The 26,620-nt window shown below is 49.1% G+C and overlaps 1 protein-coding gene across 1 annotated transcript in view; it reads right to left on the reverse strand.

Annotated features, from left to right (window-relative positions):
- Positions 1-26,620, reverse strand: part of usp54b (ubiquitin specific peptidase 54b) — a 36,533-nt gene that overhangs the window by 5,386 nt on the left and 4,527 nt on the right. Inside the window, exons 5-17 of the mRNA XM_076998473.1 lie at positions 14,860-14,965; positions 11,820-11,966; positions 11,198-11,347; positions 10,877-11,048; positions 10,461-10,637; positions 9,693-10,314; positions 8,945-9,072; positions 8,688-8,846; positions 7,708-7,827; positions 5,662-5,830; positions 1,363-2,264; positions 1,119-1,240; positions 512-619 (exon numbers count right to left, since the gene is read on the reverse strand). Coding sequence (XP_076854588.1) covers positions 512-619; positions 1,119-1,240; positions 1,363-2,264; positions 5,662-5,830; positions 7,708-7,827; positions 8,688-8,846; positions 8,945-9,072; positions 9,693-10,314; positions 10,461-10,637; positions 10,877-11,048; positions 11,198-11,347; positions 11,820-11,966; positions 14,860-14,965 — 3,082 coding nt within the window. The remainder of the gene's footprint in view (positions 1-511; positions 620-1,118; positions 1,241-1,362; positions 2,265-5,661; positions 5,831-7,707; positions 7,828-8,687; positions 8,847-8,944; positions 9,073-9,692; positions 10,315-10,460; positions 10,638-10,876; positions 11,049-11,197; positions 11,348-11,819; positions 11,967-14,859; positions 14,966-26,620) is intronic.

Below are 26,620 nucleotides of genomic sequence, written 5' to 3' on the forward strand. Positions count from 1 at the left end.
TAAGACTCACAGTGTCAAAGCTACTGCACTCTTTAAGGGGGCTGAGGTCTTTAAGGTCTTTAGTGCATGCACTAAACTCCTACGGACACTTTACCAGTCTGTAGCAGTGACGGCGTATATGTGCTGCTGGGTGACGGAGCAATAGCATCAAACAGATCGCTCTGTACACACTTAACGAGCTCATTCGGAAAGGCTGGCTCAGTGGGAGGAGTCAAGATGGACTCACTGGAGGTTGTAGCAAAGCAAAGGACACTTAACAAGCTATTAGCCATCTTTGGCAACACCTCACACCCCCGGCATACAGCACTGGAGAGGCAGGGAAGCACAGTGAGCAGCAGACTGTTACAGCTGCACTGTGTTAAAGAGCGCCGTGCAAGACCTTCCTTACCCACTGCTATCAGACTCTACAACGAGTCTCCTTACTCGACACTCGTGTGTGTGTGTGTGTGTGTGAGAGAGAGAGAGAGAGAGAGAGAGAGAGAGAGAGAGAGAGGGAGCGTGGAGTACTCACAAAGCTGCGTGAGACAGCGAGGTGGTCTTGTCGTCGTCCTATGACGGTCCCGCTCAGGCTGCGTGCGACACGGTGCATGTGGTCAGCACCGCACTGCTCCTGCAGCCCCTGTACACACACACACACACACACACACACACACACACACACACGCACACGCACACACACACCCTGCTGAGTGAACATGCACAAACAAAGCCCCCAAACTACACTAAGCTGACATGAAGGCCCACTGCTGTTAGCGTACATGCCACAGACAAGGCAGAGCAGATAAAGCACTGAAGTCCCACTGAAAACAGAAGGAACACACAGACACAAGGAACTGGGGAAAAGACCACAGCAAAGAGCTGCAAACACCTGCAGGCTTCCACTGGCAGAAACACGCAGACCCAGATTAGGAAAAGAAAACATCAGAACATATATAATAAAAAATAATAACCCTGACTGACAGCATAACCGGAACACGACCCCAAACATACGTTCCTACGTTCTACCAGCGAGAGACACTGGCTAAGCCAACACGATCCATGACCACTGATCATCTGAAGCAGCATGCAACAATGGGGTGGGGTTGGGGGTGGGGTTGGGGGGGTGGCGTGTGCTTCACCATGCTGAGCTGCCCGGTGGGGCTGCGGCAGCCTGCTGGTCCGTAGGCAGTCCTCTCCAGCTCAGCCGTGGGCGTCCACGAGCGCCCCACCCCGGACAGCAGCATCCGTGCAGCGGCTGCAACTGTGCAAGGCAAGCGAATTACAACCTTGCCGGAATCCTCCGTGCACTCCACCTACATCTACTAGACTCGGAGCGTGGTAGAAGAATGGGGCGCAAGACGGCGGGGCATACGCTCAGCGTACCTGGCTTCCCCGTGGGTGGAGAGCCGGACCCACGCAGGACTCGGCCCGGACCCGCCTGCAGACTGGCCTGGTACAGCGAGTCCAGCTCCGACAGCTCCTGGTCCTCGGGCTCCAGGGGCTCCGGCTCCCCCTCCCGCTGGGCGTGGGGATACTTGGCGCCGGCCTTATTCCTGATCACTGGACTGCGCGGAGGGACGTACCAACCGGGCGAGCGGGGGGAGGCCGCGGGCCTGACGAGGTGACTCTGGTCCGGAGGCGTCTCGTGGGGAGCGACCACAGCATCGGGGCGGTCCAGACTCCAGGAAGACCAATGACGGGCTGCGGTGGGCGGGGCTTGCTTGGGGACGGAGCCAGATAGGATGGGCGAGCGAGGTACGGGGGGGTCGCGCACGGCTTGCCACACGGGGGCTCTTGGATGGGAGATCTCCTCAGGCTGAGCAGATACAGGGAGGGGGCTGGTGGGATGGCCGCTCCATTTAGGGCTATCAGAGGTGCCTTTCCACAGGGGAGGGCCTGGGGAGGGAGAGGGCAAACGCCGGGCCTGCTGGTGCTGGGGCGGCTCTCCGGTCTCACCCACCGGGCCCCAGAAGTCCATGGGCAGAGAGGGCAGGGAGATGGCCAGGTGTTTGCAGATGGGCCTGATTCGCACCCCTGATGCTTGCAGGACATCCGACAGTCTGACGGCCCCCCGGTCCTCCTCTTTCTGCGTCGACCAATCGCTGCCTTGTGCAGGCTCTTGGGGGCGTGGCTGAGGTGGAGAGGGGTTGGGGCAGTTCAAAGCAGACAGCATGTTAGAGGGGTGTGGCTTCCTCTGGACAGTGGGCGGTGGGCCAATGGCTGCATCCTGACTAGCTTCCCACACCTCTTCTGTCAGCAGTATTTGGACTGAGCCAGGCTGTTCACTGTATAGAGGATAAACACATGGGAGTGGTCAGACTCTCAGGGAATGCTATCACCTCAAACCCAAAATAATCAAAACACCAGTGATATTAAAATATGGTATATGGTAAAGCTACATTCTGTTAAGACTCCAAGAATTATCCTTCATGTGCAATAAATCAAAATAGCATGAAAACTCCAGAGAGCTCTAATGCAGTTTACTTCTGAGACTGCAGGGTCAGTCAACAATAAGTTCTATATTCTGAAAATTGGCATTCCTGTTTTACAAATATAATATAGGAGTATATTTGTTTTATAGAGTGTAGCTTTTATTTTACTAACCACAAAAAAGAATGCAGTTTTAAATCATTCCCCTAAATTTGTAAATTACATTCAAAAGACCCTCATTAACAAACAATCAAAAAAAGAACCTTCACTGATCAAACCCATTTTCACATACCCAGTAAGTAATAAGATTTTTGATGCTCAAATGAACTCTTTAAGAAGCATTAGTATCAAGAGACCTAGCTGAAGGACACTCGAGTCATGAGTTTCACCTCTGGTCATGCACCACTTTTCATACAACACACGGACACACACAGACACACACACAAACAAGCACACATACAATCCAAGCCCACAGGCCTCCAACAGCTGACGCACACCGTGACCTTGACATCGTTTTCATAGCCGCTGTATAAACCAGAAGAACTACAGCAGCAATAAATATGCCCAGAGGGTCTGCTGCACATGAATCTGTGAGGATGAAGGCAGGTCTCCTTTAGGGCTCCCGCTCAATGAATTCAGCCGTAAACCGGGAGAGCTGGACACTCCATCGCCTTGCGGTGGCTCAGGGAGCCGCCACAGCAGACTCCCACGTCTTGTTTCTCGTCCGAGTCTCAGGTGAAAGGTCTCGGCAGCAGCGTCACTGTCCACCAATAAACACCCTTCCGTCTTCATAACTCAACTTGAGGGCAGCGCCTTGCGAGCGCCTCTCCTGACAGGTCCAGCTAATGCCTACAGGGCAATGGAGAAAGAGCGGCGTCTCTGGGTGTGTGTGTGTGTGTGTGTGTGTGTGTGTGTACGTATGTGTAGGTGTGTGTGTGTGTGTGTGTGTGTGTACGTATGTGTAGGTGTATGTGTGTGTGTGTGTGTGTGTGTGTGTGTGTGTGTGTGTGTGTGTGTGTGTGTGTGTGTGTGTGTACGTATGTGTAGGTGTATGTGTGTGTGTGTGTGTGTGTACGTATGTGTAGGTGTATGTGTGTGTGTGTGTGTGTGTGTGTGTGTGTGTGTACGTATGTGTAGGTGTATGTGTGTGTGTGTGTGTGTGTACGTATGTGTAGGTGTATGTGTGTGTGTGTGTGTGTGTACGTATGTGTAGGTGTATGTGTGTGTGTGTGTGTGTGTGTGTGTGTACGTATGTGTAGGTGTATGTGTGTGTGTGTGTGTGTGTGTGTGTGTGTGTGTGTGTGTGTGTGTGTGTGTACGTATGTGTAGGTGTATGTGTGTGTGTGTGTGTGTGTACGTATGTGTAGGTGTATGTGTGTGTGTGTGTGTGAGTGTTTGTGTGTGTACACACACACACACACCAAATGCCGTAAATGTAAATGCACGTGTGTGTAGGTGTGTGTAGGTGTGTACAGGTGTGTGTGCGTGTGCGTAGGTGTGTGTAGGTGTGTGTTCGTGTGTGTAGGTGTGTGTTCGTTTGTGTAGATGTGTGTAGGTGTGTGTAGATGTGTGCAGGTGTGTGTAGGTGTGTGCAGGTGTGTGTGCGTGTGCGTAGGTGTGTGTGTGTGTGTGCAGGTGTGTGTGCGTGTGTAGGTGTGTGTTCGTGTGCGTAGGTGTGTGCGTGTGTAGGTGTGTGTTTGTGTGTGTAGATGTGTGTAGGTGTGTGTAGATGTGTTTAGGTGTGTGTAGGTGTGTGTAGGTGTGTGTGTGTGTGTGCAGGTGTGTGTGCTGGCTGTCCTTTGCGGAGGCCCAGCGCTGCAGTGAGGATCTGCAGCAGAATGAGTGTCCCTCCTACTACCCACGTTCTGCAGAGTTGATTGGGGCACTTTGGGGAAGCCCAGCGGTAAACACTGCTGATGAATGTGCTAGCGCACCCACTCCCTGTAAATACTCCTCAAGCAGCGCGTTAGGTAATTACCCAGGGGGCTGAGGACAGGTCAGGCCATACATCACATCAGCGCGGCTAATCGATTGTGAGGAACGAGGGAGGGGGAAAGCCAGGGGTGGAAAAACCACAACCCATCGAGCGGACTGCGGACCCCCACCACATGCTCTTCAACACCTCCCACACCATCGCTCCACCATAGGCTCACCATCTGCACTGAAGGCACTGGGTCTGTCCGGGGAAGAACCTTAACTACAACTGTAGAACCACCTTGTGTCCATACATACAGACTTGTGCTAACGGGCCGCCCAATGGAGGATGGGTTCCCTTTTGAGTCTTGGTCCTCCTGAGGTTTCTTCCTATTCCCCACCATCATAGGGAGTTTTTCCTCGCCACTGTCGTCGTTGGCTTGCTCATTAGAGATCTGGACCCATACGATTGTAAAGCTGCTTTGTGACAACGTGTGTTGTAAAATGCGCTATATAAATAAATTTGACTTGACTTGACTTGACTCCACCTGATTGGAGCACCATGGCTACCGTAAAAGGTCCTGAGATGGACTGACGGAGCCTTACTCTAGTCCTGAGCTATGCAACCATCCTGAGCTACGTAACCGTACTCAGCAATACAAACATCGTGAGCCCTTTTGACATCCTCAGCTATTCTCAGACTGACTCATATAGTCCTGAGTGAAACTGAATTCCTGAGCATTACCAAAGTTCTGAGTCTTTCCCATCTTCTGAGTCATAAACTCCTGAGATATTCCAAACTCCTGCGCCATAAACTCCCGAGTCATACCAAACTCCGAGTCATGCCAAGCTGTGGTGAATCTGATGGTCTGTCTTCGGGCTCCCCTGCACCAGAAGCGTGAGCGGCTGACCTCTGACCTCTGCTCCCAGTGCAAGACTGAATCGGAAATCTTTACCTTTCTTATACTCCCTCAGGCAGCATCTTACAGTCACAACTGAGATGGAGAAGCAACCTCGTGGCATGGACAGAAAGATCCATTTTTCTCTGTGTGCTTTATGCCAAGCTGCAAGTGTTCCGTTGTGTCAACGTCTAAACAGGACTTAGCACAGTTAGTCCAAACACATACAGCAAGACAAACGACAACAACGACAGCGCAAGCTTCAAAGGACACGCTAACATAATACAACATTCATCTCTCTCAAAACCCTAAGTTTACACTACTATTTACCATTGATAATCTCTTACTCAGGTTAAAAAGTGACAAACAAGAGGGCAAGTGGTTGTGCATTTCTGGACAGGCAGTAAGCGTGGACACACGGGGGAGACAGTGGTGGTACCTGGAGGGCCCCTGTGGGCGGCTGGGCTCCCGCAGCTGCTCTGGCTGGTTCTGGAGGCGCTGTTGTAGGCCCCGAGCTCTCCTCATGCACTTTTGGAGCTTGGCGTCAGCAGCCATAGTCCTGCTATGAGTGTTAGCGCTGCCCTCATGCATGGAAAATCTTAGTTTAGCTACAATGCAGAAAAAAAGGAAAAAGAAAGGACAAAAAAGGAAAGGAAAAGGAGAGAGAATGCAGAAAAGAAAGAGCCGAGTTATGAGGGGCCCGCATGCAGAACACTTCTCTGTTACAGAAACGACAGGAGTGAGTTTTAAAGGAGGGACGGAGGGTGAAGGAGGTTAGGCCGCCTTACACCGGCCCCATGCGCTCTAGGCTGAGTTCAATAGGCAAAGCGTCGCATACCGTTTCCACACACCACCCATAAGTGTTCATCAGAAACAAGCCCACTGAAGACGTGAGACGTGAGCCCTTACGAATACGGAGAATACAGTGCAGTGTTTTGCTTACTGAACGTGCCTGTTCTCTACGAGTGATACGCTAAGTACGATTAAACAGGATAACAGTGTGGAGAAGCACAAGGCTATCTCAGCATCAGACAGGAGAGAAACCAGACGATAATTCTGCTAAGTTAATGAAGATAGCGTTGAAGTTGAATGAAGTGAAACCTTCTGGCGGTTTATTTCAGCGTCCTCGTTAAGAAATGGCTGCTAGGATGTAGTTTCTCTCCCGTCTGCAGCCCTCAACATGGAAATCTGCACAGGAGGTTAAGTGTTGCCATGGCTCCCTGAAACTTGTTTCATTTAAGACTGAGATATATCTTTAATTCTGCTATTCATAAATGTGCTATTTTGAGAACATTTGAAGCTGTCAACACCAGCTGCTCTATGGTTCGCTGTAACTGCTGCTGACGCTCGTTGCTGGTGGGGAGGGGGGGGGTGGCGGGGGTGGGGGGTGGGTTGGAGGGCCAGCTCCTCACTACACACACACACACACACACACACACACACACACACACACATACACACCCAGACACACATGCATGCACACACACACAAACCCCATGCACACACACAGAAATCAGGAACACAGCTGCATCATACAGACACGTGCACAGACAGAGGGATACATGAAAAAGAGGGAGAGAATGAGAGGAAAAGGGACAGATGGAGAAAAGAGAGGCGGTGCAGAGAGAACGTCACTGATGAACTACAAGGTCATAGCAGTGGTCCCCTTAATCTGGGCCATCTATGAGAACTGGAGAGTTTTCAACCATAGTGAAATCATGACTTCTGAGTCAGGGTCACACCTTTAGGTACCTCAGAAGCAGACGGACGTCCACTATGGTCAAACACTGGTCATACACTAGACCAGGTTTACAGAACCTGGCTTTTCCCTTTTCCTCTATTACAACACTGCCTCCCATAGCTTCCTCCACACACACACACACACACACACACACACACACACACACACACACACACACACACACACACACACACACACACACACACACAGACACGGTCACTTAAACATACACTCACACATATACACAGCGCAGGGCAGAAAAGGGAGAGACATGGAGGGTTTGCTGACCTGGATAGCAGTTTGGGAGGGAGGCTGGTATAAATAGCTGGAGAGTGTTGCCTGCCTGAAGTTGTCCTCTCCTCATTAATCATTCAGAATGGGATTCTAGTACTTTGGGCAAAACCCTGGAACCAGGATCAAAAATGGCCATTCCAGCTAGGAGGCATGTGACCATGGTAACGTGGACACCACAGCCAGCGCTAGGCAACTCCCTCCAGACAGGAGTCCCTCCCACAACAACCACCATCCTGCTCCATCAGCCAGGATTTAGCACAAGAGCGAGCAAAAGCAGACGATCGTACGACGGGGACGCGGGCATGACACACAGACGCTCGTGGGCGGGCGCAAGCACACAGCGGTGGGTGGGGTGGGAGGGGTTCGGATGGGAGGTGGTTTGGTGGGCGGAGCCTGCACCAGGCCCAGGGGGGGCGGGCGGGAGGCCGGAGTGGAGCCAGCGCTACTTACACACAGCGTGGCACGAGAGGGCCAGGGCAGCGGCCGGATCCCCCGCCTGCTCCAGGCGCAACGACTGCTCTAACAGAGCGTCCGCCTCCACCAGACAGTGCTCAAAACTGCCCCCCTTTCCTGCAATTAACACAGCGAGGCCAGGCCGCTGAAAACACACCCACACACACACTTATGTACACACACTCAGGCCGGCATGCTCCCAGGACACACGTGAAACCTCACCGGGACGAGCACTATGAATTATGCGGACACGACCACGGGCGTATGCAGAAGGTTATCACCGATACAGATGTGGTCAAGCACACGCACACAGACGCAGGGAGACATGCACTACTGCTGAGAATAACACAGATTTATGTACATTTGTAGGTGTGTGTGTGTGCGTGTGTGTGTCTGACACGGTGATACTCATATTTGTAGGGCAACTCTACTAAGAGAGTGAAGAGCCATCCTACTGTTGTATTTATAGGGCTGCTTCTGTCTCGTGGTGATGTCGGTGTGTTTTGGATTAGACCGGGCCTACGGGGCACGCACACACACACACGCCGAGGACACAGAGGAGCGTCTGGCCAAGCTAGAGTGTTACATCAGCAATCAACCACACATCATGGTGGGTTCACGAGTCTGTTCAGGTGTGCAGGAGCGAGGCTCTCCCTGTGCTGCTCCCCCAGCCTTTAATCTGTCCCCCATTCTCCCCCAGCACCTCCCTCTCCCTCCCCCTCACTCACCCACCCCCTGTAGGAGCACTGCACCTCCTAAGAGGACTAAAGACAGCCTAACCCACTTACTAAACGCCACAGAAAGAGAGGGGGTAAAAAACGGCAAGAGTAAAAACAGGCGCGTGGACATTGAGCAGCACTCCGTCTTTCCCAACTGTCCCTGTTCCAAATCCCGCTGAATCTTTGGCCTAGGCCTGACTCGTCGGACCGACCGGAACACTATTTCCTGCCCCCACCCCCCCACCATGTGGTGTTTACCCTGGTGCTGAAGCTCGTCCAGGTCCATGAACTTGCTGGGTCTGGGGTTGAAGCCCATGGCAGCCTCCTTCTCCTTCTCCTTCCTCCTCTGGAGCTCCTGCTGTCTGGCCCTGCGAGCGACCTCCTCCTGCAGCTCATCCAGCTCACTGCGGCCCTCTCCTGCGCGCGCGCACACACACACACACACACACACACATGAATGCATGTTCCATATCTGTAAGCTGGTAGCAGAGGCGCTGCCCTGTGGTGCTGCTCACCCGGGCCCGTGGTTCTGCGTGTCCAGGCAGGGGACCCCACGTCTTGCAGCATGGCGCTGGTGCTCTTGGATTTGGGTACCGTGCGCCAGGACGGGCCTGATGTCAGGGGCCTCTTACTGTTGCCCCCCCTGGGTGGTAAGAGGAGGCAAGCCAGGGTCAGACCACACAGCAATGTCACCCAGTCCGCAGTTTAGGGTCAGGAACCACGGCGCATCGGGGTGGCCGTGATCCGACCCACTCGTGCCGTGCAGATTGCTACACAATGTTTCAATCAATCGGTTGTCAAACTGATGGGACCCATCGGCCCACTGGGACTTTCATCAAATCATGAGCCACATACTATTCAACAGTGTATACTTGTCTTGTTTAATCTCTTGTCTTTGAGCACTTGAAGATTTTAGACTTAAAATGAAAAGAGCAATATAAAAAAAGATTATAATTATTGTTCATCAAAGCTCTATGTAACCCTGACGCTTAGTTGCCATTAGAGAGATGCTATGGGCCTGGAGTTGTGAACTGCAATCAGCCCCGAGATCTGTGATGATTATCTGTGAACCTTTTAGTCATGAAAATCTGGAATGTCAATCACAGCCGTTAAATTGGGACCTGAATTTCTGCATAACCTCCCACAATGCCATGCAAACAAGGCGGCGCCGTGGGGCGGCCGTCCTTATCCAATTAAAACGTAGCGGTTAGGGTTGAGGAGCAAAGAGCTTAGAGTGTAAAGTAGAGAGCGGCGTTGCGGTACCTGGGGAGGCTGGTTCTGGGGTTCTCACTGAGGAGCATGTCCATGCTGAGAGGACTGTTGCTGTTCCTCTCGCTGCTCTCGTAACCGCTTTCCATCCGCTGGATCAGCCTGGGCTGCTGCTCCGCCCCTCTCAGAGGGGGCGGAGCCGAAAGATGCCTGGCCCCTGGCTTAAACACGCCCCCCGCCCCTTCCGTCGCATTCCCTGCTTGGATAACGGAAGCCCCTGAGATCTCGGTCCCCGCCTCCGTGACAGACTCATCGGCCCCCGGGGGTGTGGCGTCCTCGGGCAGTGGGGGCGGGCCCGGCGTGGCGTAGCCCCCCTGCTGCCCCACCCGCTCCCGGCTGAAGATGCTGTCGATGTTCAGGGCTTCTCGTCTGGGCCTCCAGGACGGACGGTAGCGCCCCCCGCTGGAGCTGGACTTTGATTCGCTGCTGGTGCTCTCGTCCTCCCAGTCCCTGGCGCACGCGCCTCCTTCGGAGCCCCCGACTCCCGAGCTGGAGGAGGAGGAGAGGGGCCGGCGGTGGGTGACCACGCCCACCGCCTCCTTATAATCCTGTGGCCGGCCCATGGAGGGGGGGCGCGGAGCGGAGAGAGGGGGGGGCTGCTCTTTCAGGACCTCACCTAGTACAAACCACACCAGCTTATTAGGGTGTGTGTGTGTGTGTGTGTGTGTGTGTGTGTGTGTGTGTGTGTGTGTGTGTGTGTGTGTGTGTGTGTGTGTGTGTGTGTGTGTGTGTGTGCATCGTGGGCATGTCTACAAGCCCTACCTGCAGAGTCCATGCTGTTCTGAGAGCCACTGCCGTCCTGGTTGCACACCACGGTTCCCTGAGACTCGGATGAGAAGTGGGAGGCTATGGAGTCATGGTGAGAGCGCGAGTGTTTATAACTGTAACTGTCTGTGGAAGAGTCCGTCCGCGTGTCACTGGAGATAGACGGCTCCCTGCCTGAAGACAAAATAACCACAAGGACATTCAGGCATGGAGACGGTGACATTGAGACAGCAAGTTCTTTTTTCTGGTCTCGATTCTTCTTTTTCTCTCTGTCTCCTCCCTTCTCTCCCCCGTTTCCTTTCTCCACACTTGCCTACTCACTCACTCACTCACTCACTCACTCACTCACACTCTTCCCCTCTCTCTTTCTCTCTCTCTCTCTCTCTCTCTCTCTCTCTCTCTCGTGGGTATACCGGAGTCTTCACTGTCGTAACCAGCCCTGCTGCAGTGGTGTAGGTCCAGCTTAGCTGCGGACACGTCCTGCGATGCCACCGGCGTCCCTCTGGGGTCAGCGTAGAGCAGGAGCAGTGGCTGGTAGTGGCCCTTTATACAGCGTGACACCACGTCCTTCCACTTGGGCCCGATCTACGAGTCCGGCACACACATGCGCATCCACGCACACACACACACACACACACACACACACACACACACACACACACATCACCCTTACAAAGGAGCAGAAACACACGTAATATAAGTGCTGCTCTTAGACCAGGTCTTTTTTCCGTTACCTCTTTAACGTGTGCGTCATCAAAGTACATCCACTTGCGTATCTTGGTCTGGAAGAAGAAAGTGGAGTAGTGCTTGCCGTAGTAGCACACCATGCCCACCAGGTAGAGCTCTGACTGCTTGGCCCGGTCATCTGTCACTCTGTAGAACAGCTGGGGCGGGACAAGCGAGAGAGGATCGGCTGTAAAGTCTACGACGCAAGCGGACAGCTCAGCATTCAGACGTACGGGGCCGCCTATCCTGTCCTCTGTGACTAAATCATGGAGGGGGGGCAAACTGACTCATGAGCACGGCTGGGGGGAGCATGCTGACTTACACGATCACAGTGACACTTTAATGAATACGTTTCAATCAGGTGTATATACATATGAGTCACTGGAGTCTTGTACGCAAGGTCAGATCGTACATGGAACCTGCTCCTGCCCCTCCGAACATACGTGAGACCTGCGGGAAATGCTGAAGTCACCTGTGCAGTAGGAACGCTTACTGCAGTACAGACTTCATAGGGCGTTCACATGCACAGGGTCAAATAAGGGTGAACACGATCATTATGTGTGGTGTGTGTGTGTGTGTGTGTGTGTGTGTGTGTGTGTGTGTGTGTGTGTGTGTGTGTGTGTGTCTTACATCCCCCAGACGCAGGCAGGTGCCCAGGCTGTGGATGACGTCTTCGGCGAGGTCCGAGTGGTCCGAGTCCCAGACCAGACCGATGCTGATGATCTCTGGGGAGTTCATCAGGACCCGACGGATACGTAACATCTCACCGCAGTTACTCTACCAAACACAAGACGGACAGAGGCGCCATTCCATGAGTGTGTGCCAGTGCGCATGCCTCTGTGTGTGTGTGTGTGTGTGTGTGTGTGTGTGAATGAACAGAGAAGGAGAAGAAGAGAAAGCAGGAGAAAAGGAGTCTTCAGGAGCTGTGGGACGCTCCAGCAGGGCCTTATGTCCTGCACCCGATGTTCTAGCGGCGTTTCCTGAGTCATCGCCCACTGCCGCGCGGCTTGGCACTGCCAGTGCGGAAACAGGAGGAGAAAAGCCTGCGTGCGGTGCCACTGCCAGCCTGACCTCCTCCCACCCCAGCACTGCAGCGCAGGGAGCGCAGGGAGCGCAGGGGCCAGCAGGGCGGCGCTGGCCTGGCACCACACGCCGGCAGGAAGGGATTAGACAAAGAGTGCAGTCGTCAGAACTACAGATCATCAGCCCCTCCTCACGGCCCCTCTCTCTCTCTCTCTCTCTCACACACACACACACACACACACACACACACACACACACACACACACACACACACACACACACACACACACACACACACACACACACACAGAACAGCCAGTGACTGCCTAATACGCTGTAGCGCCGAAACACCCAGCGTCCCATTAGCCGACGGTCCAAGTTGCCGAGCCTGTCGTGCGGAGTGCCAAAAATCCACATTCAGCCTGGGACCCAGGCAGAGTTCGTGACGGCAGCCGTAGCCACGGAGACCGTCAGAACTCCCCCCGTATTTTCCTCGGCTCAGGCAGTTTAGGGGATCAATTCAGGATATCGAGTCAAACGTCTACGCGAGGATTCGCCACTGAAGTGGTGATTCCCAGAGCATGCGTCAGCTGCTCGAGTGGTGCAAACGGTGTGGATCACGGAGGCTCTTTTATTTCATACTGCGTCTGTCTGAAACGAGCAGTGTAGTGGACTGCAGTGCAGACCTGCAGTGTGTGTGTGGACAGGAATATGCACAAACCAGGTGCTTAACTGGACACCAGGAAAAAATATGTGTATGGGTGTGTGTTTGGAGTGTATGGGCGTGTACGGGTGTGTGTTGGAGTGTATGGGAGTGTACGGGTGTGTGTTGAGGTGTATGGGCGTGTACGGGTGTGTGTTGGAGTGTATGGGTGTGTGTGTGGGTGTGTATGGGTGTGTACGGGTGTGTATGGGGGTATAGGGGTGTGTACGACTGTGTGTGGGAGTGTATAGGCGTTTACGGGTGTGTGTGGGGGTGTATGGGCGTGTACGGGTATGTGGGGGTGTACGGGTGTGTGTGGGTGTGTGTGTTGGGGTGTATGGGTGTGTGTGTAGGTGTATGGGCATGTGTGGGTGTGTGTTGTGTGTGTGGGGGTGTATGGGCCTGTGCGGGTGTGTGTGGGAGTGTGTTAGGGTGTACAGGTGTGTGTGTGGGAGTGTATGGGTGTGTGTTGGGGTGTACGGGTGTGTGTGTGGGAGTGTATGGGTGTGTGTTGGGGTGCGTTGGGGTGTACAGGTATGTGTGGGGGTGTGTTGTGTGTGTGTGGGTGGGTGTTGGGGTGTACGGGTGTGTGTTGGTGTGTGTTGGGTGTGTGTTGGTGTGTGTGTGGGGGTGTGTTGGGTGTGTGTTGGGTGTGTGTGGGTGTGTGTTGGGGTGCATGGGCGTGTGTTGGTGTGTGTGTGTGGGTGTATGGGTGTGTGTGGGTGTGTGTTGGGGTGCGTGGGGGTGTATGGGCGTGTGTGGGAGTGTGTTGGGGTGTGTGTGGGGGTGTATGGGCGTGTGCTGGTGTGTGTATGGGTGTGTGTGTTGGTGTGTGTGGGGGTGGATGGGCGTGTGTTGGTGTGTGTGTTGGTGTGTGTGGTTGTATGGGCGTGCGTTGGTGTGTGTTGGGTGTGTGTTGGGGTGTGTGGGGGTGTATGGGCGTGTGTTGGTGTGTGTGTGTGTGGGGGGTGTGTTGGGTGTGTATGGGTGTGTGTGTTGGGGTGTGTGGGTGTGTGTTGGGTGTGTGTTGGGGTGTGTTGGTGTGTGTGTTGGGGTGTGTGTTGGTGTGTGTGGGTGTGTGTTGGGTGTGTGTTGGGTGTGTGTTGGGTGTGTGTGTTGGTGTGTGTTGGGTGTGTGTGTTGGGGTGTATGTGTGGGGTGTGTTGGGTGTGTGTGTTGGGGTGTGTGTGTGGGGTGTATGGGTGTGTGTTGGGGTGTGTTGGGTGTGTGTGTTGGGGTGTGTGTGTGGGGTGTGTTGGGGTGTGTTGGTGTGTGTTGGGGTGTATGTGTGGGGTGTATGGGTGTGTGTGGGGGTGTATGGGTGTGTGTGGGTGTGTGTTGGGTGTGTGTGGGTGTGTGTTGGGTGTGTGTGTTGGATGTGTGTTGGATGTGTGTTGGGTGTGTGTGTGGGGTGTGTTGGGGTGTGTGTTGTGTGTGTGTGTGGGGTGTATGGGTGTGTGTTGGGTGTGTGTGTTGGGGTGTGTTGGGGTGTGTGTGGGGTGTGTGTGTTGGGTGTGTGTGTTGGGGTGTGTGTGTGGGGTGTATGGGTGTGTGTTGGGGTGTGTTGGGTGTGTGTTGGGGTGTGTGTGTGTGGGGTGTGTTGGGGTGTGTTGGTGTGTGTTGGGTGTGTGTTGGGTGTGTGTGTTGGGGTGTGTGTGTGGGGTGTATGGGTGTGTGTTGGGGTGTGTTGGGTGTGTGTGTGGGGTGTATGGGTGTGTGTTGGGGTGTGTTGGGTGTGTGTGTGGGGTGTGTTGGTGTGTGTTGGGTGGGTGTGTTGGGGTGTGTGTGTGTGGGGTGTGTTGGGTGTGTGTGTTGGGGTGTGTGTGTGGGGTGTGTTGGGTGTGTGTTGGGTGTGTGTGTGGGGTGTATGGGTGTGTGTTGGGGTGTGTCTGTTGGGGTGTGTGTGTGGGGTGTGTTGGGTGTGTGTTGGGGTGTATGTGCTCACTGGGCAGTTGCGCAGGTCTCCCATGGTGCTGGCGTTGCGCAGCAGCTCCCCAAACATGTCCGGTGTGGGCTTCTCTCTGCTCTCCAGCATACGCACCGCCTGGTTACTGCAGCAGAGGGAGGAACACACACACACACGTCCTCAAGCACCAACATTCACACACCTCCTAGCACCTAGCACACGCTTTACTGTGTGTGTGTGTGTGTGTGTGTGTGTGTGTGTGTGTGTGTGTGTGTGTGTGTGTGTGTGTGTGTGTGTGTGTGTGTGTGTGTGTGTGTACCACTTTGGATGGGCAGCCAGAGCATTTAAAAGAGCAGAAACATCTGTGCTGATGCATGCAGAAAGGTCAAAGATGCACACACCTCTAAAGGTGGTGGAGAATGACCGTGTAGGACTTACAAGCTAACAAAATGGTAATGGCTAATCAAATGGACACAGTAGTGATGGAGAAACAGCAGAAGAGGGCCGTACTGAGAGATGCTGCAATCCCAAGTGAACATAAGGAGGAAGGAACACAAAAGAGAGAAATACCAAGGGCTGGGGGAAGAAAATATGTGGAATGTGAAGGTAACAGTTCCATAGTAATTGGAGCACTAGGGGCTGTGACCCCTAAACTGTCACAGTTTGCTCCAGCAGATCTCTATTCGAGATCTTCATCCAGAAGAGTGACGTCCTGGGAGCAGCTAAGATTCCCCGCTAGACCCTCAAGCTCCCAGACCTCCCAGAGAACATGAGATTGGAAAAAAATTTTCAGAACTATTTAAAAAGTCAGAATTTAAATGTGACCTCCCGTGGCACTAAGCACATCTTGAACTCTTCTGCGGAGACTGACCTTCTTTCAGAAGTTTTCAGAAGTAATCTTCTGGTATCATTGCATTCAGGTTCCAACCCAATGAGGTTTCAGAGAGCCAGGTCCCTGCTACTGCTGGTTAAGGGGAGGTCACGCTAAACACTTTGCCACTGTAAAAAAGCTGTGCTTTTTAGATGTGGTTTTCTCCTAGTATTGCATACGAAAATACGGCATACTGTATTTTCTGGTTAACAAGAGACTGTAACTAATGTCTTATACACGAGACAAGAACATTAAAGACATGCTCGTCAAGAATGATTTAATTAACCATTCAGATCCCAACTGTGGTACTGTAGCCTGCAACTGATCGAGATGTGCTACATGTAAATTTATTAACACAACCACTAAAATACCTGGCACAAAAAAGATCAATTGTTATCACTCATTCTTCCTCATGCACCACAGCAGGATGATGACTACGTTATTTGTAAGATATGTAATCAGCATTACATGGAGAAACCAAGAGCAGACTTGCAGATTCGTTTGTTGAACCTTCAGACCATTAGGATTAAGGATGTCATTTCCAGTGTCAAGGCATTTTACTACTAATGGACATTGTATTAAAAATATATCTGTTTGCATAGCCAGTTGTTGCTATGTGCTATGGCAGGAGTGAAATTAGGAAATTCAAAGAAAATAACTGATCTACACTCTTGGAACTTTAGAACCACACGGAATGAATGTTCTGATTTAAACATTTACTTTTTCATATAAACTCGTTCCTTCTCATATTAATTCAGAAGCACTTTACAAGCACAGCTGATGAAGGACCTCTGTCCGAAATGTCCTGTTTCTCTGGAAACTGTGTACTTTTCTACAATTTTTTATATCTCTATGTATCTTTGTGAAGTACACTGCAGTTACTTACCTCAAATATTATAGAGATAGATAGATAGATAGATAGATAGATAGATAGATAGATAGATAGATAGATAGATAGATAGATAGATAGATAGATAGATAGATAGATAGAAGTGTTTCAAAAGTGTAAAAAGAGATAATGGTAGTCACAATTGAGACATTGTGCAGTAAAGTACACATTGTTTCCAGAGAAACAGGACGTTTCAGGCAAAGGTCCTTCATCAGCTGTGCAAGTAAAGTGTGGAATCTTCTTCATATATTTGCATCTATATATAACTATCTCTTTCTCTCTAATATATACTTTAAGATACTTTCACTCAAAGTGATACAGATTGTTCCAGCCAGTATTTTTTATTAAAAGCCAATATGTCCTCAAATTTCTGTTGTCATCAAAATTCATTATTTGTCAGGAGATGCTTAAAAAAGTTAAAAACGGAACAATACTGCTTGCTTAGGTTTTTCAACTTCTTCTTACTGCATGGAATCCTATTAAGCTGCAATAACAGCTCAACAGCTATAGGACTGGTCTGTTTGGGAGTGATTTCACCCATTCATTCTGGCGAGTTTGCTCCAGGCTATTCAGGTTGCTTTGTGGATTGCTATTTTCAAATAGCGTCACACATGCTCAATTGGATTTAGACCTGGACTTGGTCTATTGTGGAACCTTCACTATTTTTAAGTTCAACCCCTCCTGTGTTACCTTAGTGCTTCTTGAGAGGTGGAGTTTCCTCCTAGACTGAAGCAGGCAGCCTCCCGCAGTACCTCCCTGCATTCTGCACCATCCAGACACCCTTCGGTTTTAACAAGATGCCAGTACCCAGTATGGAGAAACACCCCCACCTCGTGATGCCACCACCCCCACACCTAACCTTGGGATGGAAGTTGTTGAGCAATGGGTAGTATTAAGCTCGTGCCACACAGTTTTTTTTATGGGGGGGGCAAAAACCTCAATTTTTGTCTCATCTGATGACAGAGTGTTTGTTGGCTGACTCTGAGGCTTCTGGCCTCACTGCAGATGTTTTGATGGGTTTTTTTCTTTTCTTTAGCCATCCTCCCATAAAGGACATTTGTATGCAAGGCCCTTTTTAGAGTTGAGTGGTGCTGCTTCACGCCAGACTCAGTCGCTGAACTCTGGGGCTCCTTCAGAGTGATTACTGGCCTCTCTGTGTCTTCCCTCACTAGGGCCCCTCTTACTCTGTGTATCTTCCTTCACTAGGTCCCCTCTTACTCTGTGTATCTTCCTTCATTACGTCCCCTCTTCCTCTGTGTGTCTTCCTTCACTAGGTCCCCTCTTCCTCTGTGTGTCTTCCTTCACTAGGTCCCCTCTTGCTCTGTATGTCTTCCCTCACTAGGTCCCCTCTTCCTCTGTGTGTCTTCCCTCACTAGGTCCCCTCTTACTCTGTGTGTCTTCCCTCACTAGGTCCCCTCTTCCTCTGTGTGTGTCTTCCCTCACTAGGGCCCCTCTTACGCTGTGTGTCTTCCCTCACTAGGTCCCCTCTTGCTCTGTGTGTCTTCCTTCACTAGGTCCCCTCTTGCTCTGTGTGATTTCCCTCACTAGGTCCCCTCTTGCTCTGTGTGTCTTCCTTCACTAGGTCCCCTCTTGCTCTGTGTGATTTCCCTCACTAGGTTCCCTCTTCCTCTGTGTGTGTCTTCCCTCACTAGGTCCCCTCTTGCTCTGTGTGATTTCCCTCACTAGGTCCCCTCTTGCTCTGTGTGTCTTCCCTCACTAGGGCCCCTCTTCCTCTGTGTGTGTCTTCCCTCACTAGGTCCCCTCTTCCTCTGTGTGTGTCTTCCCTCACTAGGTCCCCTCTTGCTCTGTGTGTCTTCCCTCACTAGGTCCCCTCTTCCTCTGTGTGTGTCTTCCCTCACTAGGTCCCCTCTTGCTCTGTGTGTCTTCCCTCACTAGGTCCCCTCTTCCTCTGTGTGTGTCTTCCCTCACTAGGTCCCCTCTTGCTCTGTGTGTCTTCCCTCACTAGGTCCCCTCTTCCTCTGTGTGTCTTCCCTCACTAGGTCCCCTCTTGCTCTGATGCTGTGTTCTGAGGGATGGTCTTGCCTAGGCAGAGCCTCACAATTCATCAGCTGTGCTAATTTGAATATTCAAACACTTATTGCTTCATAGTTTTTTCCTATCTTGTGCATGCCTATAGCTTTATCGCCAATGTTCTGGGAATGTGTGCTTTGATTCTCATTTACACAGATTCACAATCTTTCGCATGGAATTAAGGTGGTCTGATATACAGAAAAGGTGATAGGTCATAGGTATGGACATAGGTAGTCATAGGTATGGACTTTGGAAGCCAAATTTGTCCTGTGAGGGCAATAACTGTCATCCAAGTAATTTGTGCAGGACAGGCGTTGAATATTTAAGAAAATAGTATTATTCACTTAGCAATTTCTATCACAGAATATTTTCTTACATAAATCAAATATCACTTTAAATGAATTCATTTTGATAGTCAGGCTTTAAATAAAATGACATGACAAAATATCAAATGTCTTTTGTAATCCAAATGAATGTGACGACTTTTAAATGGGATGAATTCTTCTGCAAGGTACTGTATATAAATTAACTTTAGAAATACACCAAGCACTACAACTGTTATTGACCACCACACAGTCATGCACTCAAATGGGAAGGCAATACCATTTATTACTGAATAAATCCTATTGAAAAACAGTCAACCCACAAATGCATACAACACTGTACAGTCATCAGTCACTTTAAATGTATCTAATCAATGTGGCAAATGAAACTTGATGTAGTCCTCATGGAGACAAGCAGATACTGTATCTCTGAATATTAGTAATCTCCAGAGGCTAACACAGCTCCCTCTATAATCCCCAGAGGCTAAAACAGCTCCCTCTATAATCCCTAGAGGCCAACACAGCTCCCTCTATAATCCCTACAGGCCAACACAACTCCCTCTATAATCCCTAGAGGCCAACACAGCTCCCTCTATAATTCCCAGAGGCTAACACAGCTCCCTCTATAATCCCTATAGGCCAACATAACTCCCTCTATAATCCCAAGAGTCCAACACAACTCCCTCTATAATCCCTAGAGGCCAACACAGCTCCCTCTATAATTCCGAGAGGTCAACACAGCTCCCTCTATAATCCCTAGAGGCCAACACAGCTCCCTCTATAATCCCCAGAGGCTAACACAGCTCCCTCTATAATCCCTATAGGCCAACACAGCTCCCTCTATAATCCCTATAGGCCAACACAGCTCCCTCTATAATCCCCAGAGTCCAACACAGCTCCCTCTATAATCCCCAGAGGCTAACACAGCTCCCTCTATAATCCCTATAGGCCAACACAGCTCCCTCTATAATCCCTAGAGGCTAACACAGCTCCCACTATAATCCCTATAGGCCAACACAGCTCCCTCTATAATCCCTAGACGCCAACACAGCTCCCTCTATAATCCCCAGAGGCTAACACTGCTCCCTCTATAATCCCCAGAGGCTAACACAGCTCCCTCTATAATCCCTATAGGCCAACACAGCTCCCTCTATAATCCCTATAGGCCAACACAGCTCCCTCTATAATCCCCAGAGGCCAACACAGCTCCCTCTATAATCCCTATAGGCCAACACAGCTCCCTCTATAATCCCTAGAGGCCAACACAGCTCCCACTATAATCCCCAGAAGCCGCAGGGTGATGCTCTGATCATGGCACTTCACTGCCTCATGTTTTCCTAAGCAAGAAGGGACAGCATATCCTCATGATTCACAAAGATCTCTCCAGCATTGCCACAGCTGTCAACATGTGTTGATAAGAGAGGAAAGTGTACAGAGATCTCCACAGGTTTAACAATGTTTACACACACACACACACACACACACACACACACACACACACACACACACACACACACACACACACTTGTGCACGCACATGCACACACACACAAATTGAAAGCAGACTGACATTGGCTCAAATCACCCAGAGGAGTGAAAGCATACTGTCTCAGGTTCTACTGTAGTGGTATGCACAGAAGAGTACCAATCAACCCTAATAATGAATAGAAGGTACAATGACCTTCTCTTTGCAATTAGTAGTTCCAATAAAGGTCTCCAAGCAGAAACATGACATTAGTCCACCTCTGGGAGAAAATAAGCTACAATAAATGTTCTAATTTCATATATCCTTATATTCTATTTAAACCATATAAATTGTTGACATGAAGAATGTTAGATAGTTTGAGATCTAAGATTTGATATTGTATGTAGTTCATTTAAGCACTAATGTAAATGACACAGCTATGAAATACCTCCCAACTGTATATTCTTGTTGTCATCACTTCTCCAAGTGCATCTACACCATAATCCTTCTTCAACAGAACCTCCAGAAACCATTCAGGGACATAAAAAAGAAGCAATCCAATAATACTTTTCTGTCTTTTTTGTACCATTTTCCAGTTCATACAGCGCTTCTTCACATTTGGACCATTACACATTTGGTGTAAATACAGAATGAAATTAAATGTTCACTCTTTCGTGTCTCTGTGGTGGACATAGCATAAGACATACTTTATTATTTACTTATTGAGTACACCCATTTCAAATGACCCCATCAGATTTTGCTGAAGTTGCAATGTCTTCTAAATGTGCCTGATTGTCCGCTCTGCCTTTCCACTGAACCTGCCCCAGCAATTTTTCTAACCAGCAAGCCCAAGTGGTAATCTACGAGTCTCCCAGGTGCACCGGCTCTACAAAACACAGCAGTGCATTCATTTAGCAGCTTTTGATTTGCTGTATAATGCTATATTATCACCATATAACATCAAGTTGAAACATAGGTATGGATTTAGTTTGTTGGTGTGGGTGTGGGAGTGGGGATACTCTGGCTGTCCTGAGTGAACTACAGGCAGCAAGCAAACAAGGGAACAGGCATCTAGCACACAGGGGGAAGGGAACACTCTGTACTAATACTGCCACACAATGACACAATCCACCGCAGTGTGTGTGTGTGTGTGTGTGTGTGTGTGTGTGTGTGTGTGTGTGTGTGAGAGAGAGAGAGAATCACACATACTCAAAGCTCAGCAGACATCAGGCAGCACTAGGGTCTTCCAGGTTGGGTGGACTGAGATGAACACACTTAGCTGAAGCCCTGGTCTATTATGGAGGTCAAAATACAAGACTTGTTTGAGAAAAAGCTTTTAGAAACTGTCTCTATAGATCACCCCTGTTGTTTTAGTATGATACTTTTAACCTCTATCACCACTAGCGAGGGCACCACAATGGTACAGGAGACCTGGCTGAATTTTTACAGCCCCCTTGTCTGGTGAGGTAGTCATATAGTGGAGGGAGAGAGAGCACAGCTACCACTGCCCATAATCACAAAAGAGCAAACAAACAGGAATCTTTAGCCAAAAACACCTTTCCACTGAGAGCCAGAATGCTGGAGTGTCTCTCACATTGAGGCTTTGCGTTAGGTTGTAGGTGTGTATATACGACCTTAGAGTCACTGTGTCACTGGGGCAGTGGAGATGTAGCTAGTATAATATAACGCTAATGCCATCATATACAGGAAGAGGAAGAATGGTGGAGAAGAAGAGAAAGAGAGAAAGGGAGCTGAAGAGAGAGTGAAAGCTTTCATGTTTTAGATGAGCTCCTGAAATGTTCTTCTATTTTGATTTTTAGTTAGTATTACAGAACATCTTAACACTATTTATAAGAAGATTGTATTAACAACAACAGAAGTATTAAATGTGGCTCAAACATTGAAGCATCACCAACCTGCTACTGATAACACTGAATGTGTGGTATTCAGATATCTGCTCACACTACAAAGACATGACGAAGCATGGCATTTGGAAAATTCTACGTGTTTGGGGATGGTGGAAAAGTTCCCGAAAATAGATCAGACAACAACTTTTATCAGTACTGTCGGCACTGTCATAGTACGAGGATGTGAGAAGACACTCCAAAGAGTCTGAAGTCGTCCGTTCCTTCACAGAATTTGAGAGTGACAGAACTACAAGTCTCATCCTGACCCTCCCCCGACTCACACAGAGTAGTGGAAGTGACAAAGGCCTCTGTCACCCATAGGGCAGAGGGCACGACCCCCTCAGCCCACACTGCCCTCACCCTGAGCCCACACCTATAGTCACTTAGCCCAGCTCAGGGACAGGCTCTTCCTGCTAGACATGAAGGTGCTGAAGGAGTAGGTGCACCAACATCGAACTCCTCAGAGACCAGCTCAGTCAGACCAAACAGAAGTTGAAGGTGGCGGTGCAGAGGCTGAGGAGAGAGGAGAGATATAGGAGGCATACAGACAGCCTGCTGGAGATCAGAGAAGAACTGAAAAAGGAGCCTGCACAGTGCAGGGGCAGTGCGAAACAGAAGCTAGCAGACCTGAAACAGGAACCGCTAGGATTCAGGCAGGAGATACTCCAAGAAGACACCATCACAGAGACTCTTAAAGCACAGCTGCAGTCTCCCTCGGTCCTCACAGACACTGGCCAAGCTGAGCAGGGCCGAGAGGTTGGCACGACCCACAGAGCCTGCTCCGTGCACCCCCATGCACCAGAGCAGCTGCTCCCAGACTTCAGTCGCAACCATACCCCCCCCCCCCCCCCCCCCCACACACACACACACACACACACAGACACACACACACAGAGAACACCCTGAGCAAACACTGACCAGCAGACCTGGGACACCACAAAAACATGCCACAAAAAAGGGAAAGGAGAAACTTTTCCCAGGACAGAAGACCAAGAATAAGGAAGACATCCTTGGAAAGCCTGTTTGCATAGTGCACAGCGGCACACGTGATCTTAGAGCAGAGCAGGAGTGGGGCGGAGGACTGGTATCTGGAGAGATGTTCCCCAGTGTCAAGATCTTAGACCTCCACCCAGCCTCTATCCAGACAGTAAATGCAGGGATCTCTAGAGGACATGCCCTTCTTCTCAACGTGCACCTGGAACACCACTAAACCATCACCCCACACCGCCTACACGATCACGTGCACTTACGCAGGCACGCTACCGCACTGAAGGATGTGGCACTAGGGCGACACGTGCACTCCACTACCACACACACACAGGTCCGTCCATCCAGCACCTTCACACAGCATCGTGTGAAGCCTTCACACAGCTAAAGGCGCTCGGCTAACATGTCAAGGCTGATGCTCCGTGGGAATAATTATCTGCTTTAAATCAAATCTAAAGACATTGTAAAAAAAAAAAAGGGAAATATATTTGGCTCAAAATCAAAAACACTATAGTCTCTTCCCAGAAGGCCATATGCCTCTACATCCATCTCCATTCCTCCCTCAGTCTCTATGCTACTCTGAAGACATGATTGATGAGACAGGTGACAAGCCCAGGGGAAAAGGAATCACCTGTGGAGACCTGAAAGCCAAAACACAACCAGAGTTCATTCACTTAGGAAAACATTCCTCTACCAATCAGCTGTCTCATATTAATAACAGTTCTTTTTGACCCAACAGAAATGGAGAACTTCTGCAGCTCTGTCAAAGTCCGGATCTGCACACTGTCAAAAGGCGACTGCCTAGAAGAATACACACTCTGCTCAACTCTTAGGAATAGCACAGTGGATTATGTAATAACAGATTTCATTCTTACTTCTCTCTCTCTGTATTAACCATTAATAACTAAATATATATATATAAATAAATAAATAACACTATAACCTCTGTCGGATCACAGCCAAATCACTGTGTTCATTAAAAGGGCCGACACTCACACAGCCCAGTAAGCTGTCAATATCAGGAGACCACACAGACCACACAGACAGCACCAATGAATTCCAAAAGGCAATCAGTACTTCCAAAATCCAAATACTTTTAGATACCTTTCCGGACATGTTCACAGTAAAGAAAGATTCGATCTGACAGCTGCAGAAGCAACTGACACTTCAGAGTGCATTAAAACCTAAAAGTAAATAAGGCAGATAATTGGTTTGACAAAGACTGTTAATGAATATGGAGCTTATGAAACAGCAATAAAATATCTTCTCTACTGTGAGACTTTGAAGAAATCTAATATACATTCAGGACCTAAAGAAGCATAGTACACTCTCAAGCAACTCACACTAATCAAAAACCAATTTTGGGACAACCGCAACATTGTGAAAATCAGATGCTTGCGGATTAAATAACACGTTTGGTATTTACTTGAAGTTGTTGAAGGGCAATCACAGAAGACGAAGTCAAAGATCCAGAGTCAAAACCAGAGTGCACAGCAACCAGTATAGAGGAAAAACCCAGAAAATAGGCCAGTCAAACCAGTCAAAAGGCCAAAATCCAGAAACAAACAACAAAGTCAAGTAAAAGGGCAAATCCAAAAGAGTTAGTTCAAAAAAACAAAACAAAAAAAAAAAAACCATGGAAATACAGACAACAGCCTTCTGAAAGGGAACAGTCAATATACAACAGTGAATGTTGGCAAAACTTTGTAATCAGCTGAACTAAAGTCCAGTTTAAATACTACTAGTAATCGGACAGTAAATGGGAAACAGGTGAAACAGTTCAATAATCTGGTTATATAGATCAGGGAAGTTACTTCCATTTGGGTGAAGGGGATGGCAAACATGGTGTGTCCTCCCAGTGACTCCTGGGAATCAGACCACATACACACCTGAGTCAGCAGGTGACTGACCTTCGTCAGTGGGAGGGGGAGTTGACAAGAACAACCTTAAAAAAGAAACCATGAAGAACTAGCTATACAAAATGAGGACGTTAAGACAGTCCATTTCCTATCTGTCTTGCAGAAAGTAGAGTCAAAATACAGTCAAAGGCAAAACCTCAACAAAGTCATAAATAAACTGGAGAAACTAGAATTAGCTATTAAATTACATTAAAGCCAATCAAAACTTCTAAATTACTGAACAAGGACATATGCCTTGATATCTAAATTTCATTGGGTCATTCTAATACTGGTTCTGAATGCACGATTCCTCCATGAAATCTAGAATCCAGAATTAATAACACCACTCTGAAGATAAATTCAATCCTAACAATTACAGAGACATCTGTGATTTCTGAACTTCCATACTAAGCACAATGTCCTGAGTAGAAGCCAAATTGGATTTTCACCAAATTACAATTCCGCTGATCATATTTACCCCATACACACCCTAACTGATAAACATGTTGTCCAAAATAAATGCAAAATATTTGCATGCTTTATAGACTTTAAAAAGGCTTTTGATTCCATCTGGCACCAAAGTTTATTTGACAAAATTATAGAAGTGGTTTAGGGGGTAAAACACATCAACTCATTAACCCTGTGTACAGGAAAAATAAAAAAAGTGGCCATAAATGACCAAATGTCCTCTCAGACACATGCAGCGAATAATGTGCTATCTAAGCCCAACATTTGTTTAATATCTATATTAATGAATTGGGAAAATACTAGAAGAGTCTACAGCTCCTGCTCTCAGACTCTGACTCAGACATGAGATTCCTGCCACATGCAGACCACCTGGTTCTGTTTTCCCCAGCACACAGGTATGGAGCAGAACCTGAACCCGCTGGAGCAGTAGTGCCAGACCTGGGCCCTGGCTATGGACTTACAAACAAAAAAACAGCCACAAATAATATTCCAGACAGAATCCAGATCTCAGGGATAAAAACACACATTTACAATAGGTATTAACAATATAGAATATCAAATTATAATTACTTAGGAATCATCAAATAATAATAGAGTTATTATAGATATTTTAAATTAGCAGTGAATGAACTAATAAGAAAAGTGTACAGAGCTTCCTGTGCCATCGAAACTACACATTTCAGTAGAAAATCCAAACAGAATTTAACTTTCTGAATTGCCCTGTATGGATGTGAGCTGTGGGATCCGCCTACAAATCAGGAACTCAGCCAATGGTACGAGCTTGTAGTTGATCTAGTTCTGTAACTAAAGGTGTACAGGAGCACCACAAACAATGCATGCTGGGAAGAATAGAGCAGATATCCATTCATAATAAAGATATTAAATACTGACCATATTCGCTCTGCAGGACCAAGAGTTGAAAAAAGAGAACATTCCCATCTACAGTTTTACTCAGCATTAC

This window comes from Brachyhypopomus gauderio, chromosome 3 (genome assembly GCF_052324685.1).
Source record: "Brachyhypopomus gauderio isolate BG-103 chromosome 3, BGAUD_0.2, whole genome shotgun sequence".
Classification (NCBI taxonomy): domain Eukaryota; kingdom Metazoa; phylum Chordata; class Actinopteri; order Gymnotiformes; family Hypopomidae; genus Brachyhypopomus; species Brachyhypopomus gauderio.